Source organism: Lutjanus erythropterus, chromosome 24, assembly GCF_056507025.1.
Source record: "Lutjanus erythropterus isolate fLutEry1 chromosome 24, fLutEry1.hap2, whole genome shotgun sequence".
Classification (NCBI taxonomy): domain Eukaryota; kingdom Metazoa; phylum Chordata; class Actinopteri; order Lutjaniformes; family Lutjanidae; genus Lutjanus; species Lutjanus erythropterus.
The window spans coordinates 10,181,581-10,199,471 of record NC_139340.1 but is presented as its reverse complement, the minus strand read 5'-3'; the positions used below and the strand labels follow the sequence as shown (position 1 = coordinate 10,199,471).

Below are 17,891 nucleotides of genomic sequence, written 5' to 3'. Positions count from 1 at the left end.
AAAAAGGTTTCACTTGTGTATATAAATTTTTCCAAGAATAAGAATGTTATTTTTCAGAAAGTAATCTTTGCAATTGACCACGACAATTCCATAAACCATGTCCTTTTGAGAGGAGTTTTCAAGCTGTAGAGCCTTTGGGCAAAGTCAGTCATGTGCATCCTGCCATAAAGCTTCAGAATGCATGCATTGGCAAAATAAATTATCAGCAGTTTCAGTGTCATCACAAAATACACAATTATTAGTTTCAATTCCAAATAGCTGTCTTAACAATTCACTGGATTTCTAAAACTTTTCTTTTTTTGTTTTAGAAGTATTTGGCTGTCCTGCATAACTTTCACTCACCACTAGATGGTGCTTTTGGGACTTTTTCCAATCATCCACGCTTCATGTATAACTTATCTGCTTTATTAACCTTGAAGAAAGAGGTGTCACAAAAATATGCCATGCTCACAAGTCACTATGTCAAAGATTATCATCTGTGATAGAAATTCATCAGAAGTTACAAGGTGTGAATTCAGTCCCTGAGAGCAATTACATGAACTCAGATGTGCAGTGAGTTCAGGACAGAAAAGCAGTGTGGGTAATGTGGGAAGCAGGTGGTGAAGGGTGCAGGGGATGGCAGAGCTTCCTGCTGAGCTCTGTGGCGTCTCATGGCTGCAGTTTTACCAAACATCTGTGATGGGAGGTGTCAACATCCTAACCACAGATGCCAACGCTCATGTACTAAAACCTGAGTGTAACATTCAGATTAGTGTAAGTGTGAGTGTCTGATAAAGCTGCGAGTTTGAGGGCATAACACTGGCAGCTATGAAGGTAAATATGATGTACTAATGACATATGAAGGTTTTTGTATAAAGCTTTATGAATCTGAAGTCACATGATCGTGTGACTTTAAATGTGCTATTGTGCTGTGACAGATTTAAAATCAAGCAACGAGAGCAGAAAGTATTTAGCAATCGTTTTGTGAGTGATTGTCTATAATCATGCAATGTTACATTCACAAATGTCTTTTTGCCATATTTTTTTTTTACAAAACCATCACTACTTGATGTGCAAATACATCTACAGAGTTTCTGCCGTCCAGGGCAACCTGTTTTTTAGGATTACTGCTAATGGTCTCTCATGGTAGAGTTAAAAAGGTCAGGTTAGAAAAAAAAACAAACTTTTGCTTAACGTTACAACCAACTTTTTTTTTCCGTCAATCTAAAAATTTCCCTTGGGTGTAGATCTACTTTTGTTAACAGACTACCATGAGCATGTTGCAGCTGAACGCCACATGCTTAATCTGTGTTACTCGCTCTAAAAAAAAAAAAGTTGAAAACTTAAAGTAAAGCAATCAACTGCAAAGCCTTTGAGTTTACTTAAAGAGGGACTAATGTGTTTCACCTTAGGTTACTGTATGAAATCCAAATTTCTGTGTCTCTGTGCAGTTATCCATTCACAAGATAATACTTATATTTTTTCTCTTAATATAAAACTACGTTTACGTAAAACGTTTACATGCATGCAATTATCCTGCACAATTATCCATATATATCCATGCACCTGTCCATATAGTTTTATTTTTTGCACAATGTGCTCAAGTTAAGAAAGAGAGTCACCATGTAGATCACTTATATTTCAAAATATAGCAGCTTGTCTTGAGAGTTCGTGGGTTTTTAATGCAGTGCTGTTGATGTATATTTTCAGTCTATAAAGATATAAACTTAAAAATGATTTGGACCTAGTTGCTTTACTTCTGAGTTTCCTAAACTTTTTTTTTTTTTTTTTACAGTGTCTTTATTAACATTTATCAAGTAAAACTGCATAAAACAGAAATTGCACTTCAGCACAGGATTTAAACAAATTTCCTGTCCTTGTCTTCTGTTTCTGGTATGTTTAATATCTTCAAACTGAAATTATTATTTAAAATATCAGTAGTAATAGTAGTGTAGTGGTTAAAGTGTCTTTGTGCAGATGTGAAGACGGTGTTGACGTCAGCGGCTGTTACAGCACATTAAGCAGATGCATACAGTCAGTGCTATGAGGATGTTAACAGAAGATTCACTGACCCATTTCTAACACCGTGATTCCTTCACAGTTCTCCAAACAATAACTTCGCAACTCGCTAAGACTTATTCAACCTCCAGCCAAGAATGCAATTACGGTTCTGACACTTAACACCACATCTGCTGAAATCAAAACCAAGCATCTCTGTTTATCCCTGCGAATAAACACTGGGCATTTCCGTGAGAGGAACTGGTTACAGGCGGGAGATCTTGGAGTGTAAATACCCAGCATCCATTGCGGGATGTATACAGTGTGATGTGCTCTACCTATGATAAATGATTTACACTTAACCTCAGTTTTGTCACGTTTGTCTGGAAACTCTCAAACATATTTGGAATATGATCGTTTGCCCCTGTTAGAGCTGAAAAGATGAGCCAATCGACATCTAATTAACTGACTGTTTCAGTCATTTAATTAAGTTAAAATCACACATCAGCTGTTTAATATCATTTTATACAAACATCTCTGAGGCACTGAATGTTACTCAGAAGACGTCACACTGGGCACCGTAAAAGAAAAAGAATCATACTGGAATTAACTCTCATCTTTGCTCATTAATTTAATATGCAAGTTTTTTTTAATTCAAGTTAATTAAACTTAATGTTGTCAGCATCCTTTATTCTTGTTTTTTCAGTTAACAGACAGTTAAAAGTGTACACACATAAATGGCCATGCAATGACAGCTCTGCAGTGCACAAATGGTTGATTCTTGTCTCATTCAATCCCCGTTCTTTTGTCCCTCTGCTCCATCTCGCTCCGCCTCCACACTCAATAAGACCAAATGTGTCCAAAGTGACACCTATAAACGGTTTTAGTCGCGCTTAGTGTCAGCCAAATGGAGGCATCTATGAAGTAACGCTCTTCAAACAAGCCGTGCTGCATTAGTTGAAACGTCCACTGTCTGTTTGTTTGCTGAGGATGTCCGGTGTGAGGGGAACAAGTGCAGAATATGATGTCTATTCCTCATAAAGGCACAGCTTTATATTTGTTAAGCTTTTAACAGGCTTTTAGCATTAACTGCGACTGGTCAGAACTCACAGTATGTACAAAGAGGAAAACTTCCACCATCTGTGGCCGCAACATGTGCTAAACATGACTAATTCTATCAAAAATAAAGAAAAAAAATTAATATGTAATGTGAATACTGCTTATAAAGTTTTTACCTTAGAAATTATCCGCCCTTGTGTCACACCGTCAGTTCTGAGGCTGCCACCAGGAACTAGATGAAAACAGGAAGGCTATTAATGATAAAGTAAATACCATTTATGCATTTTATGGCATTTACGGCAGTCGGTTTATTAGCTTTCGTACAGCTTATCAGTCGTCTAACAGTTAGGCCTGTGGTGGACTGGTCACATCTGGACATAATTCAGCATCATGAGCGAGAAATGTGGAGAAAGAGACTGTGTGAGAGAAAGTAAACTTGTCAACATGACAGAAGACTGAGAATATCTGCAGTTATAGGAGAGCTAGAAGGCCTCAGAGTTCTCAGCCGTGCTATCATGCTGATGTTTAGCAGGTATAATGTTTATGTTCAGTTTAGCGTGTTAGCATGCTTGCATTCGCACAGCTGAGGCTGATGGGATTTGCAGAATAAGCATTTGCAGAATAACTGCAGTAGCAAGTTATTTGTCAGGAGTGAGACGATGATGCTGGTATAGATTGAGCAGCCTCCATCCGTAGCCATATTTGGGTTGGTGATATTTCTTTGTTCTGCAAGCAGGACTGAATGATCGTAGGATTAGCAGCCCAATAACAGGACCTGAAATCTGGAAGTGATAGACCTCTGCCTCGTTTGAGCCTCTGCAAAAACTGTTTTCATTTCCTTTTTTCAAGTCTTTTTTGTTCCATATTAAAGATTCATCAAGTGCCATCAACCTTTTTGAAAAATCTGTTGGGAAGAAAAATCAGTTGGCACTAAAAGACAAAAATTTTTCCAACAGTATTCATTTTAATAGAGTTAATCTCTGAAGTCTGAAGTGTATAACTTCGAATCATCCACAAATGAAGACCGTTTGTGTTTGGTTTACCTGCAAAATAATGACATTCCACAGAAAGTATTGGAAAAAATGCAATTCTGAGAGATGTTCTGGCTTTGCTTCCTGTCATCCATCTTTATATGTGTCAATGGTCATGACTCAGAAATTACAAAATACTGGAACACATAATCTTCTCATGAAGCACACTGAGGTCAGTCCAGACGACAGGCTTTAGTCTTTAATTCACCTTATCTTAACTTGAGGAGTTGGCAGCAAACTGAGACAGATGAACGTTTTTAAAGCTAACATTTTGACTTGCAAGTGGAAGCACAGGGCCTGAATGTTTTCACCACTTAAGTACAGTAAAAAATGTGTATTTAATGAGGTTACAAAGCTTGGAGCGTTTTAGTAGTGACGCCTGTATAATTTCTGTGCCCGCAGTTCCCACAGATGATAATTATGGGATAATATTAAAGGCTCAAACCTTGTGTAACAGTGAAATACAGAAAAGAGTCGAAGTCAACAAACTGACTCAGTCATGTTTGCTTCACAGAAATATCTGAGTCAGGCTGTAAACCCCTCCCTGTGACTTAAACTGGGCTTATTGCTTAATAATTAAACTTGTAACAAGAATCTGTAACATCTTTAACAAAAGTTTGACAGTCTTGCTTTAAAGTGAGACTTGCTGACCAGCAGCCACCGCGGCCGCGAAGGGATTTTTACGGGATAACAGTGAATGCTAAAATATAGCGTGACAGTTGCACGAATAGAGAGGAGTCAGCAAACCGACCCAGTCATATATATTATATTAATAATAATGTAAGTTATTTCTTCATTCAAAAGCTTTAGTCTCATTTTAAGTATATATTATTATATTATCGGCTCCAATTAGTACTTTTTCTTTTTTTTAAACCCTGATAATAATGCAATAACCAGTAGAGAATGTAATGATTTATTAGGTGCAAAAAGTTGGTAAAGAAGTTTTATTACATTATAGAATAGCAATTACATTATCAGCTTTTGATTAAAGGACAGAAAGCATGTTTTTGGCAGTTATTTAATCGGTGTAGTTGATTATTGGCTGTTAATAGATGCTCACAGTGACTCTGACAGCTGAAGGTCCTGTAGATGTCTGTATAGTGTAAAGTCTAATATTTTGTTTGTTTGTTGTTTTTCTGTAGTTTGAACATTACCTCTGCATTTTGACCGGTGCAGCGCAGTTTTTCTTTGGTCTAGATTACCACAGGAGACTTTGTTTGCATCATTATGACCAGCTTAATGACAGTAAACAAACAGAGTAACTGCCTGGACCCGTTTCATATCTGTTTCTTCTCACTGTGTGCAGCCACGCTGTTTATTTCATGCTTTTCACTCAGTAAACAGTAACAACTGCGTCTTACAGTGTAAACTTCCTTTAAGCTGCAGGCATTTTGTAGGCAGTGTTGCAAGTTTGAACAAAAACACAGCATGCTTATTGTTAAATGCAGTTTAAAAGCAGAATAATGGTGGTATTTACAGTCTATGCATTATAAGTGAAAGCTGTCTAAAGTGTGTTGTTTTGAGGGAGTTGTGTGTCGACGCTCTGAATGAATGAGTTGTAAATGTTTTGAGCAGTGGACAGTTTGGAGAACAGCCTTGACAGCAGCCGCTACACTTCCTGAAAAACTGGAACAGCATCAAACCTGACGAACTTTACTCCGCTGGACATTTATTGTCCCACCTTTGAAACTTCACTTGAGATAATATTTAACAGCAAAGCGAGAGTTTCTGTCGCATAACTTCAGTGTTCTCCAGCGTGCAGCCGGCTGGATCGATGAAGTTGTGATCTGGACGGATATTGGTTACAGACTTGACCTGAAAGCTCAGAGACAATGGTCGGTGCTGGTTGATACTCACTTATCGATGTTGTGTTGCTTCTCACGGAGCGTTTTCTTTTTTTGGAGCGGTTTTCTGACTTTTGTCCGCTCACTCCTCAACAGGTTTCCGTCGCCAAAGTGCTCCTCGGAGTCTTCGGGGTAGCGGTGGTCGTCATTTTGATAGCGGTGCCCACGGCCATATATCTGAAAGGTGAGTCTTTGCTAAATATTAAGTGATTCACATGTTGGTATTAATGCATCATCTGCGCTCAGACGCACCGCTAAACGCGAAAGACCGTTCATTACGCACGCGTCATTACGCATCATCCGCTTGGAGTGTTGTTTAATGTCACCTCGTCAAAAATACTGATGGGAAATGTGGCTAAATTTGAGAATTTATTTCCCTTGAAGAATAAAAAATGTTTTAGTAGAATATAAGGTAAGACTTTGTTTGAAGGGGTGTACATAAGACATGCCATGTATGACACCTGTCATGAACATGAAGGAGTCTTTATGAATGTTTAACTGTTATCATTAAGTGTCATTCTGCCAATTAAGTCATTTTTAATTAATTAAATTTAATTTTTTAGGATGTCCTTGTTATGACACCTTGACATTAACCAAGACAACATAACTTGTCAACATCTGTGTTATAACAACCTGCCATTATCAAACTGTTTAGCTTTATGTTTTAACATGACATTAAACTGTCACATGTGGTAGGTCTTGACACCTTGACCTCAGGTAAAGTTGGACTCCTCATAAAGATGTCCCACAGTATTATTGCACTGTCATATGTTTTGTAACAGTGTCATGAATAATGTCTTGGACTTCATCAAAAGTGGTGCCATTTAGACTTGTCATGAAGATGTCATTAAATGTTATAAGGCCAGTTTGACAGCAGAGTACAGTACCAAGGTGATTTGGCTGACAGAGTAAGCTGAAGGACAGAAGTTGGTTTGCTAGTTTTCTTGTTGCAAAAGTTGGGTAACCACTCTCTGCTGTTATCTGGCATTAACAGGTTAGTTTGGTTGGCTGTGGAACTAGCCGGCAAATTAGCTGACTTAGCTAGGAGCCAAACCCGGCAAGAAAACCACCTCAGTACTGCATCCCCTCGTGTCAAACTGGCCACAGTTGGTCTCAGAGGCTGTGTTTGGTTTTGGGCCGGCTGGAATCTCCAGTCTAGTCAGACTTGGCTAGAAGCCGTGCTTAGGCCATGTAGTCCTGGTTAATGTCAAGTTGTCCCCTTTAAATGGTGTGTACTGAATATATAAATATATATATATAGGGATGTAACAATAGCAATTAATCAATTAGTTGCAATTAATCAATTAGCTGTCTGATCCATAAAATGTCAGAAAAATCATGAAAAATATTGATCAGTGTTTCCCAAAGCCCATGGTGACGTCCTCAAATGTCTTGTTTTGTTAAAAAAAAAAAATATTCAAATTGATTAGTAGTTGGCAGTGAATGGGTTAATTGCAGTTCTTGATGGAACAACACCAAAAACTCACGGTTCAATAATACTATGATTAAAAGACAAAGATACAATATTTATTGCAATATTTAAAAAAAGAAGAAAAATTATGTCTTTGAAAAAAAAAAAATTAATAAATCTGATGTCTGCAGTATTTTTTTTTTGTTTGTATATAGTTGTTTTTTCCTTTTAACTTCTTCTTTTGTTTCCTAGTGAAGTAAAATTAAAGTACCCAGCCATGTCCTGAGCATGTGCAAACAGTTGGCAATAAATGTTTGAATAATGTTTGAATAAAAGAAAACAGTCAGTCACTAGCCGTTTTATAAAATTAAAATAATTAACCATGTAAAATCACAGTATATATTGTCAGTCTTTTCTTCTTGCAATATTCAATCTGTAGTTACGCCACAAAGGGAGGGTTACGGTTGAGTTTTGCTGATACAACATGTGCTCACCTTTAAATAGCTTCATACTCACTCAGCACACACCGTAATAATTCCCATAATTACCTGCAATCACTCACTGACGTAAGCAATATTCCACTTGTCATTATCAGTCCCAGCCTTTACAGTTCTTTTATGATGATGATGATGATGATGTGTGTGGATCTGATATCATATCTGTCACCTGTGACCTTGGAGACTAAATTTCTAACACGTGCTTTCAGAGGACAAGCAGGGGACCAACAACCAGCGAACTTTCACCCTGGAGGACGTCTTCAACAGTACACTGAAACCGAAGTCTTACGGCATGAGGTGGATCTCAGGTGGGAGACGATTCGTCATCACCAGAATTAAACTTTGACATTTATATTGACATTACAGCCAGGTGTGTCCTGGCATTTAAACCGTTGTTGTGTCCCGGAGGACGCTTTATTATCAGTGACTGACAGAGCTGTCCTTGTCCCTGTCCTAGTTACTAATTCACTTAGATTGAGCCTTTCATTCAAGTGGCCGTTTGTCTTCATGTAATTATGACGAGTGTGCATGGAACATTTATTTTATAACACTTTGTAATAACTGTACAATCACTTAACACCAGTGAATGCAGGGTGCTGCTCACCATCATGAAGACGCTGAATTCATGTGATCAGACAACATCTGATGCATCATCACATAATAACTGTTAACTCATACATTACTCTGTATCTATATTCATCTATATGCCACCAAATTAGCTGGGGTGCAGTGACAGTAGCATAAAGAGAGAAGGATCTCACAACTTTTCCACTATGAAGTTGACTTTTGCTATTTTGAGTCCAACTTTGGAACACTTTCAGCTGTCATGATGATGATGATTTAGCCTCTGGGGGCGATGGCCTGCACGTCTGGGCTTCCTGAGTAGCTGACGGATATCAAGATAACGGATATCCAGGCCAAGACTTCCTCTTCCGTGGTCTACTCACTGTTTACAGTCCAATTAGCAACTTGATACACGAGAATGGTGCTGAGATCTCTACTGTATAAACAGATGTAAAAAATCTAAAAAAGAAACAGGATCCATCAGGGTAACAAGACTGCATTTCAGCCAGTACATCCTGCCTCTTTTACTCTTAACATGAACTGTTTACCTGCAGGCAAACAAAGCATGCATTCTGCATTTTGATTATCTTATATGAAATGCATCAAAATTAAACAGAATGCCATAAATTCGGTGCAGACATTGAAATAAGTTTGAGGCCTTAACTTCTCATCTATGACCATCAGTCTCAGCTGTATTTTGTGTGTGGCGGTAATTGTTAGCATATTAAAACATTAAATTAAGATGGTGAACATGGTAAGTTAGGCTGTTCAATCTCAGAGAGCCATTAGCATGTGTCTTTTTTATCATACTGACTATTTTACATTAAACTTTCTCCTCGTCTTCCACAGATAATGAGTATCTGACAAAGTCTGAGGGCTCAGTCTTCATCAACAACGTCCTTACAGGAGCTCACAGCGAGTTCTTGAACAGAGACAAGTTCGTAAGTCACCCTGCTCATGTGCATCTGTGTGCTTCTTTTGTGTCAGCGGCGTGAATCACATGGTATCAGCCTGAAAACTGCTGCACATACTCATCCAAACAAATACAGTGTTGTGTGTGAGCTCATGAGCAGAGGGTTGGTGAAACTCTAACAACAGTCGTCTTTTTACCGGCGCAGGATGAAAAAGGAGCTTATGATTACCAGCTGTCTGCTGACCACAGATACGTTGCGTTCATGAGCAACTATTCCAAGGTACGCTGAGCTTCTCTTCACATGAATCTGATGCATATTCAAAGCACCTGAAGTGATCCATAGTTTTGTGTGTGTGTGTGTGTTTTTTGTCTCATTAGCTGTGGAGACATTCATTTACAGCTTCATATTCACTTTATGACCGGAACACAAGGTAAGAACCCCGTCTATGAATTTTCACTGCTTTATTTTCACACATACAAAAAGTATTTGGCTACCTATGGACAGTTAAATGTATGCACTTACGATAATGCAATGCACTCGATTTAAAAGCATCCACTAGATTATTTTATTTCATTTCAGCACATTTCTCACATCTGACATTCCTGATGAGGTCCAGTACTTTGCCTGGGCCCCAGCAGGAAACAAACTGGTGAGTCAGGACGGACATATGATTGATGATTGGTCATATGTGCGTAACTTTGAGTGACTAAACGTGTGTATTTGTGTTCTCATTGTATTTTCCAGGCCTATGTTTGGAAAAATAATGTGTATGTGAAGAACAGCCCCGAGTCTCCGCCACAGCAAGTCACTTCCAACGGCGAGGAGAATAAGATTTTTAATGGGGTCCCGGACTGGGTGTATGAGGGTGAGCGTCATATTTACACCTGGCATTAATGGCATTACACCTGGTACTGATAAGAGTCCTTATCTCCATTTTGCCTACATTGTTATTGGATCTAGATATGCAAATTAGTTCTGCATGACACCTCAACTGCACCAACTAACTGGAAAGTGATAAAGCAGATTTATTAATCACAAGACAGTACAATCGATCAATCAATCAAACTTTCAGTGACTTTAACAGTGACGTAACAGTGAAAACTGTAACAGAGTGGAAATAAAAACTTTCAATGACATGGAGTTCAAAGACAAAACAAAATATAAAAATGGTGATCACAGGCAAAAACAAAACTTTTTCACACACTGGTAATTTTTTAAATGTTTCTTCTTTCAGACTAGTGGTGAGAAAATGTCCAAAATACACATATTGGTGTTTATTTTTCTGTGCAAAATAGCATATAAATATATGCATAATAAAACGTGGGGAAGTGTCAAGCTGATATCTGCTTGTTCAAATTAGGGCTGCAACTAACAGTTATTTTCATTGTTGATTAATCTGTCAATTATTTTCTCAATTAAGCGATCCGTTTGGTCAGAAAATGGTTAAAAAACAGTGTTTTTCAAAGCCCAATATTATATTCTTAAATGTCTTGTTTTGTACACAACTAGAGGATATTCAGTTTACTGTCACAGAGGAGTAACAAACCCAGAAAAAAAAGAATAATCAAGATGATGATTAGTTTAATAGTTGAAAACGATTAATTGTCGCAGCTCTAGTTGCAGTTTTTAACCTATCAAGACATAAAAAACTAACTCGACTTTCCCTCTTCCTCCAGAGGAGATGTTCTCGACCCACCAGGGCTTCTGGTGGTCACCTGGAGGGAAGTACGTGGCTTATATCGAGTCCAATGACACCGAGGTCCACAACATCGAGTACACGTGGTACGGCGATAAGCAGTACCCCAGCACTGTCGTCATTCCATATCCAAAGGTGGGAACATCCATCCAGGACTTGTTTGACTACTTGGATCATTTTACTGTTTTATATGAATTTGCTCTGCGTGATCTTGATGATCTGATGTATCTTATGTTCTGTTCTGGTGCAGCCAGGTACTCCCAACCCTATTGTGAAGCTGTTTGTTGTGGACACAGACAACACGACAGAAATTACTGAGGTGGTTGTTCCAGCCGCATACGGCTCGAGGTAATGATAGTTTTTATTACGCTGTTAAACTTCGTTTGTCATCTCCTCCCCTGATAGCAGGATGGAGGATCCTGATGTACAAAGTTGGACCGTCATGACTTCTTTCTTTCAGTGAACACTATCTGGCCACTGTAACCTGGGCGACAGATGAACGCATTGCTGTCCAGTGGCTGAAGAGGCTGCAGCAGCACCTCATCCTTCAGATCTACAATTTTGCTGGATCGAAGTGGAATCCTGGCGAGGTAAAACATGTTACAAATGATCAATATTATTGTTTTTGGTCCACTATATGTAGAACCAAATATGGCATGGAATATTACATTGCTAACATGGAACATACATGTCATGCATTCCTGCATTAAATTAAAACTGGCTGCACATTTCAATGCATTTCATTGCCTTTTGTTATGAGGCTCTAAGACATACCTGTGCAATAATCATACAGTTTAATCAGCATCTCTACACGCCGCCCTGTCAGGTGGATGGAGTGTTTGTTTGGTTGTTGCTTTAACCTGACTGCAAAAAGCTTCATGCAGTATTTCAGCGCCCTGCAGCAGCCTTGATGATAACACATAAAACTGTTTCAGCTTTGTTGTTGGAAATTCCCCATGTTAGCTTAACTGTTCCTAAATTCACTTCAGTGTCACAGCGTCTGTTTTCGGACTGATAAGGCAGGTGGACTGCTATCAAATGTAACTTTAGTGCAGCTATAAAAGCGATTTTATTTCTTTTTACAGCATCTGGAACTGACAAGTACCTCTGGTTGGATTGGGCGGGTATGTACACCACACTGTTAAAGGATTTTTAATTTAATATTATGCCCTTTTTTAAGAAATGGAACTATATATTTATGATTTACGCGCTCAGTAGGAAGTGTTTGGCTCATAAACTTGTTCTTCCCAGTTCTCACCACCAGACCCAGTTTTTGCTGCAGACAAGAACAGCTACTACCTGTTGATGAGCGACGGAAAAGGGTACAAGCACATCCATCATGTGGTCGGGGTAGGTCGAAAGATTTCACACCATCAATACCTGCTTTTTTTTTTCTTGCTCAATATCACTCACATTGCACAACATCCTTTGTGAAGAATTTTAGCACCCACACATATTCTGACTCACTCATGCAGGGCAAGGCCACAGCGATCACCTCTGGACCGTGGGAAGTCATCGACATTCTGAAAGTTACCGGTGACAGCGTGTAAGTTGGAACGTGTTGTATCATTTGCATACAGCTTCATGAAGATGAGCGAAACCTGACGTGTGCACACAGATTCTCTCTTGCAAAAACATGCAGGATGTATTTTTCCACACTTTCTTTCACCTTTCGTGTTTCTAATTTGGGTTGGGCACAGAAACCCAGAGCAACTTCCATGTCCTTCACCTTTTTTAAGTGTAATTGTCTTAACATAATTGTTTTAACGCTCGTATCAGTGGAAAATAAATGAAACAATACCCAGCCTTAATCTCTAATTCGTCTTGTTTCTTTTCCCTCTCATTCACACCAATTACTCCACAGGTATTATTCAAGTAACCAAGAGGGCGACAGGCCAGGAGGAAGGAATGTTTACAAGTAAGGGCTTTATTTTACAGTCTTTGTGTTTTTGGTTTTATTATATGAAGACATATTTTTTGATTTAATGCGTTTCTTCAGATATACACGGGCTGTCAAAGTGACAAAGTGTCTGACTTGTGGGAAACGTGGAGACGACTGCCTGTATAACTCGGCCTACTTCAGCCACGATGCCTCTTATTTCCGCATGAGCTGCAGTGGTCAGTTAGACTTTGTTTCTTATTTTTCTTTGCCTCTTTGATTTCTGGAAACGTATCACTGTCTATAACAAACAAGTATTGTTAAAATATGATATATTATTGTAATTTTAACTCAAAGGTCCCGGCGTTCCGTACCATGCTCTGATGGATAACCGGGTTGATAAAGGTAATCCACAAATTTGGTAATTGAATATGAAAGAATATCAGAATGGGAAAAATGTTCATCTAATGAGCTTTCTGTGTTCCTGCACTTTTAGAACTTAGAGCTTTGGAGGACAATAAAGGATTTCAGGGTCTGATATCAGACATCCAAATGCCCACCATGCGTCGAGGCTTCATCAAACTTTACGGACACAGTGAGTTAATTCAACAACCAGCTGTATTTATGTATTTGATCTGTTTTCTATTTTTATCCTCTGAATTTAATTATCAGTATATATGTTGTGTTTTGTGTGCAGTATGACGAAACTATAACTGTAATTGATAAATGATCCTTGAATCCTATGTTACATTATACCACGCTTACAATAATTCTATTTAATATCATTATCTCAAGATTTCTGAAGAAATTGCAGGTGTGAATGCCACAAGCTGAGAGCGAATGGGGCGGCAGGTTGTACTCGTTGCCCTTTTAGACCCCGCTCAGCCCAAACTGTTGGTCCGTTTGCTTTGGCGGTCGCGCCTCTGCGACCGGCGCGGCTTTTACTACAAAATCCTCTTCAATTTGTGTATGTAGAGTGAACAATGTGACCGTAGCAGCGAGTTTAAGAGAAAATTTCTAGATGATTTTATAGCTGCTCTCCACTCTAGCGATGACATCACCCACTCTAGCTGTAATGATTCCACGCAATACACACCCATTATAAAGTCTGAGAAGAGATGAAAATTTCATGTTTTTTAAACTGCTGCTGTAGAAAAACTAAAAGAGATATTGAAAATCTGAATTAGTGACTGAAAGTCCACGGCATTGTAAGCGTTTGAGAGTTGGAATGGAGTTTGTACGTGAATGTATGAATTCGTGGCGACAGGGTGAAGTCGAGTGAGTTTGAAGGATTTTCTCATTGACTGCCATTATAACCAAGTTTCAGAAAACGGTGAATAATTTTTTAAGTTTGAATGGGATTAAAAAGTTGAATGAAATATGAAAAGAATGCAGAAAACAAAAGTCTACTAAACCCACACTTTTCTGGGAAATTATCTGTTTTTGCAAATGACTTAATTTCTTCCACCATTTCCATTCATTCACATCTTTCTGACGATGTTCACTGTTTTCCACAGAGCTCTGGTACCAGATGTTTTTGCCTCCAGGATTTGATGAATCCAAGAAGTACCCTTTACTAATAGACGTGTAAGGATTTATCACAAAACAAAAAGCGATAATGATAAAAGTGTGTATGCTTTCTAAAAGCTGACAAATAACCTGATTTTGCCCGACCTTCCAGGTACGCTGGTCCCTGCAGTCAGAAAGCAGACTACATCTACAGGGTGAGCTGGTCCACCTACCTGGCCAGCACTGAGAAAATCATCGTCGCCAGCTTTGACGGAAGAGGAAGTGGTTTCCAAGGCGACGGGTTAATGCACGCAATCTACAAACGTCTGGGAACCTATGAGGTGGAAGATCAGATAACGGCGGCCAGGTGAGGAGGGCGAGGAGCAGCTCAGAAAAGTCAATGCATCTCCCGCTCAAACAAACAGCTTCCGTTTCCCCGAAAAAAAAAAAGCTGGATTTGACTTGTTTTTGAGGGAGAAACACAGACGGACACACAGGAACTGTCATGAGCTCCAAGTCACAAATATGATCAGAGGCTTTTGTCCTGTTCACATTCTTTTAAATTAATTATTTTTTTGTATTTTAGGAAATTCATTGAAATGGGATTCATTGACAAAGACAGAGTTGCTATTTGGGGCTGGGTAAGTAGGAGAACAAGCACATTTAAACCAAAAATGTTAGAAAAAATGAAATGTATGACCTGTAGCACGTGGTATTTCAGAGCTCAGAGGGCAATAAAATGAAAATAAGTTAATGTTTGACCCTGCTGTCAGTGTGATCTGTCTTTACTTAAGGATTAAGATGAGATTTTTGTCTTCCACAGTCTTACGGTGGATATGTGACGTCAATGGTGCTGGGAGCTGGGAGTGGAGTTTTCAAATGTGGAATGGCGGTCGCTCCAGTCTCCAAATGGGTCTATTATGGTATTCTTTGTCATTTTCAGCAACTTTTTCATGTTAACAAGCTGTTAAGACACTTTAATGACCCACGATGTCTCCCGTTTATTCCAGATTCCATCTACACGGAGCGTTACATGCAGCAGCCATCTGAGAATCCTAATTTCTACGCTGTAAGAATCACTCTGTGACACTTAATCTCTCGTATTTTGTTGTTGTTGTTTTTTTGCCAGTGGTCAGAAATAAACACAAATCTGATTGTGTGCAGAACTCAACAGTAACTGAGAGGGCCAAGAATTTCCATTCGGTGCAGTACCTTCTGGTGCATGGAACAGCTGACGGTGAGTTAATCAGAACATTTAGTTATATTTTTCTGCATTTATATTTTATATAGTAACCCAGATAAGACATGTTGTCTCCAGTTTCTTTTCAAACCATAGAACTACACTCTCACATTCTCACATTTTAATATTTTTACAGATGTATGTATGCACATGTGAAGTTTTTAGATCAAGGGTGCTGCAAAAGAAAAGAGTCGATGCTTACATTTTCCAAATAAGTTCTGATGCAGCAAACATTTGACTTGCGTGACTGATCAGCTGTTTCCACTCAGAGAGAAGCAGAAGAAGAAGTGTCGACTTGTCTTCATTTTTCTCTTGAAGATGAAACCGGTTTTGTTTCCTCTTCTTCTTTGAGATGTAGTGGGAGCTGCCAAACAAGTGGTTTTGTTTCCGGTTTGCAAACTCTGCTTCTTCCACTCTGTTTATTAACGTAGCCTATGACACCAACTTCTGATGAAACCACAGTTGGCAGCTAGTTTAGTTCTTTTCTGAAGCTATTAGCTGTGTTTCTATATAAATGCCAAACACGAGTGGTATCACTGTTCTCTTCTGACTCTCAACAAGAATGCAAACAAGCATATTTTCCCAAAATTTTAGCTGAAACTTTCTCCTCGATGAGCAGGTCAGGCCACGACACGGTGTTTTGGAAAAGTCATGGTTGAACGTGTTTAATTTGCAGCAGATAATCAGGATCTGTGGTCCAGTTCTTGGTGACCTCCTGATCTTTAGACCGGATGGGCAGATTTCTTTGAAAACCTTGTTGATTTGACAATTAATTTTTTATTTTCTAGACAATGTTCACTTCCAGCAGGCGGCTGAGATCTCTGAAGCTCTGGTGGAGCAGCAGGTGGACTTCGAGGCGATGGTGAGTGATCTGAAAAATCCAGAATGGAATCACTAGAAGACTTTATTCTGTATGTTGGTTAAAATAAGTAAACATTTTATTTTTTTTGCCTTCTTCCTTCAGTGGTACACAGACAAGGATCACGGTCTCGGCGGCTCGGCCTATCAACACGTCTACACCCACATGACTCACTTCCTGAAGAGGTGCTTTGCATAAAGATCTCTCTTCCTCATGTGAATTAAAATCTTACAATATTTTTTGGGAAAGACTTTAATTGTAAATGCAGACTTGATCATTTGTGCTTCAAATGATGGAGGAAACTTACTGAGTCCTCATGTCATTCTGTGTCTGTGAAATTTTGTCTTATACTTTCAGTCAGTAGAAACAGCTTCTCTGGAAATTGTCTCTTTTTTTTCGTGGTTTTCTCTTGAATTTTTAATGAGGTTGCTACTTGACCTGACGAAGAACATACATGTAATAATATGAAGGTTTAAAATGTTCCCCCAAAGTGTAACTGTACTTATACTGGTGGAAATGTTTTTACAGTGTTGTCTTAAATTATGGACAGAAACATAATTAAACAAACAATTTTATACAGTTTTACAAAATTCATGAGATTGTTGACTGTTTAATGTAATATTTCTTTTATAAAATAATAAAGAATTAAATAAGAGCTCTTTTTGTCAGAAATATCTTGTGCTTTATTTGGTTTTAAAGGTAAATCATAATCAGGTGGTCTTCTTGTTTGTGGCCACGGTTTTGTTCTTTGTCACAACTGTGCACCTTTTACAGAAAGATATAGATCTGTGCGTGCTGCTACTTATCATCGAAGTCTTATTTTGTTTAATATTTTGGTTTTGAACCAAATACATGTAAAAACAAAGTATTCCTATCAGCCTCAGCTGAATGCAAATGCTGACTCAGCCAAAGACCTCTGCCAAGACCAGTGATCCACTCTTCTGTCATGTGCAAATCTGCAAATGCAAACTTCACGCGTTTGTTCTTGTGAAGCATAAAGTATGAACATTTTTCCTTGATATATCTGGTGGAGTTTATCGCAGTTCACATCTGGATGTGAGTCAGAGTACGACCACTGCAAAGTTTTTGTTTTTGCAATAAAATTTTGGACTTGCTGGAAACAAGAAGCGCTAACTTTAGTTGACTCTGGACATGAGAAGAAATTAATGATTTGCGGAACAGTTTTTAAGTAGCAGTTTTTAATCTTTGGGTTTGGGGGAAGGCATCAAGTATTTTCAAGTCGAAAGGCTCAAAGTTGGGAGTCAGTGGTGTTAAAGGCCAAGTCGAGCTGCACATCTCTGATAAACATTATCCTTAAATCAGTTATCGTGAGCATGTGAGCATAATGATGTTAGCATTTAGCTCAAGACACCACTCTTAGTCTTGTTGAAGTAAAGATTAAATGTTGGCA

At 38.6% G+C, this 17,891-nt stretch overlaps 1 protein-coding gene across 1 annotated transcript; it reads left to right on the top strand.

The window, feature by feature from the left end:
• The first annotated feature begins 5,732 nt into the window (after positions 1–5,732).
• LOC146304729 (dipeptidyl peptidase 4-like) lies at positions 5,733–17,135 on the top strand. Its single transcript, XM_084713842.1, has 26 exons — positions 5,733–5,902; positions 6,008–6,095; positions 8,029–8,127; positions 9,233–9,324; positions 9,502–9,576; positions 9,675–9,727; positions 9,877–9,946; positions 10,042–10,162; positions 10,974–11,128; positions 11,244–11,341; positions 11,454–11,583; positions 12,079–12,117; positions 12,245–12,343; positions 12,469–12,539; positions 12,858–12,911; positions 12,993–13,111; positions 13,230–13,277; positions 13,369–13,467; positions 14,390–14,459; positions 14,554–14,748; positions 14,968–15,022; positions 15,205–15,304; positions 15,392–15,450; positions 15,546–15,618; positions 16,410–16,483; positions 16,586–17,135. The coding sequence occupies exons 1-26, from the start codon at positions 5,900–5,902 to the stop codon at positions 16,676–16,678; spliced, it is 2,232 nt and encodes a 743-aa protein (XP_084569968.1). The 5' UTR covers positions 5,733–5,899; the 3' UTR covers positions 16,679–17,135.
• The last annotated feature ends 756 nt before the right edge of the window (positions 17,136–17,891 follow it).

Bases quoted from the DNA above. Each gene is read 5' to 3' on its own strand.
- LOC146304729 (XM_084713842.1), top strand. The intron at 6,096-8,028 runs GTGAGTCTTTGC...ACGTGCTTTCAG, and splicing joins CACGGCCATATATCTGAAAG to AGGACAAGCAGGGGACCAAC. The intron at 15,305-15,391 runs GTATTCTTTGTC...CGTTTATTCCAG, and splicing joins CTCCAAATGGGTCTATTATG to ATTCCATCTACACGGAGCGT.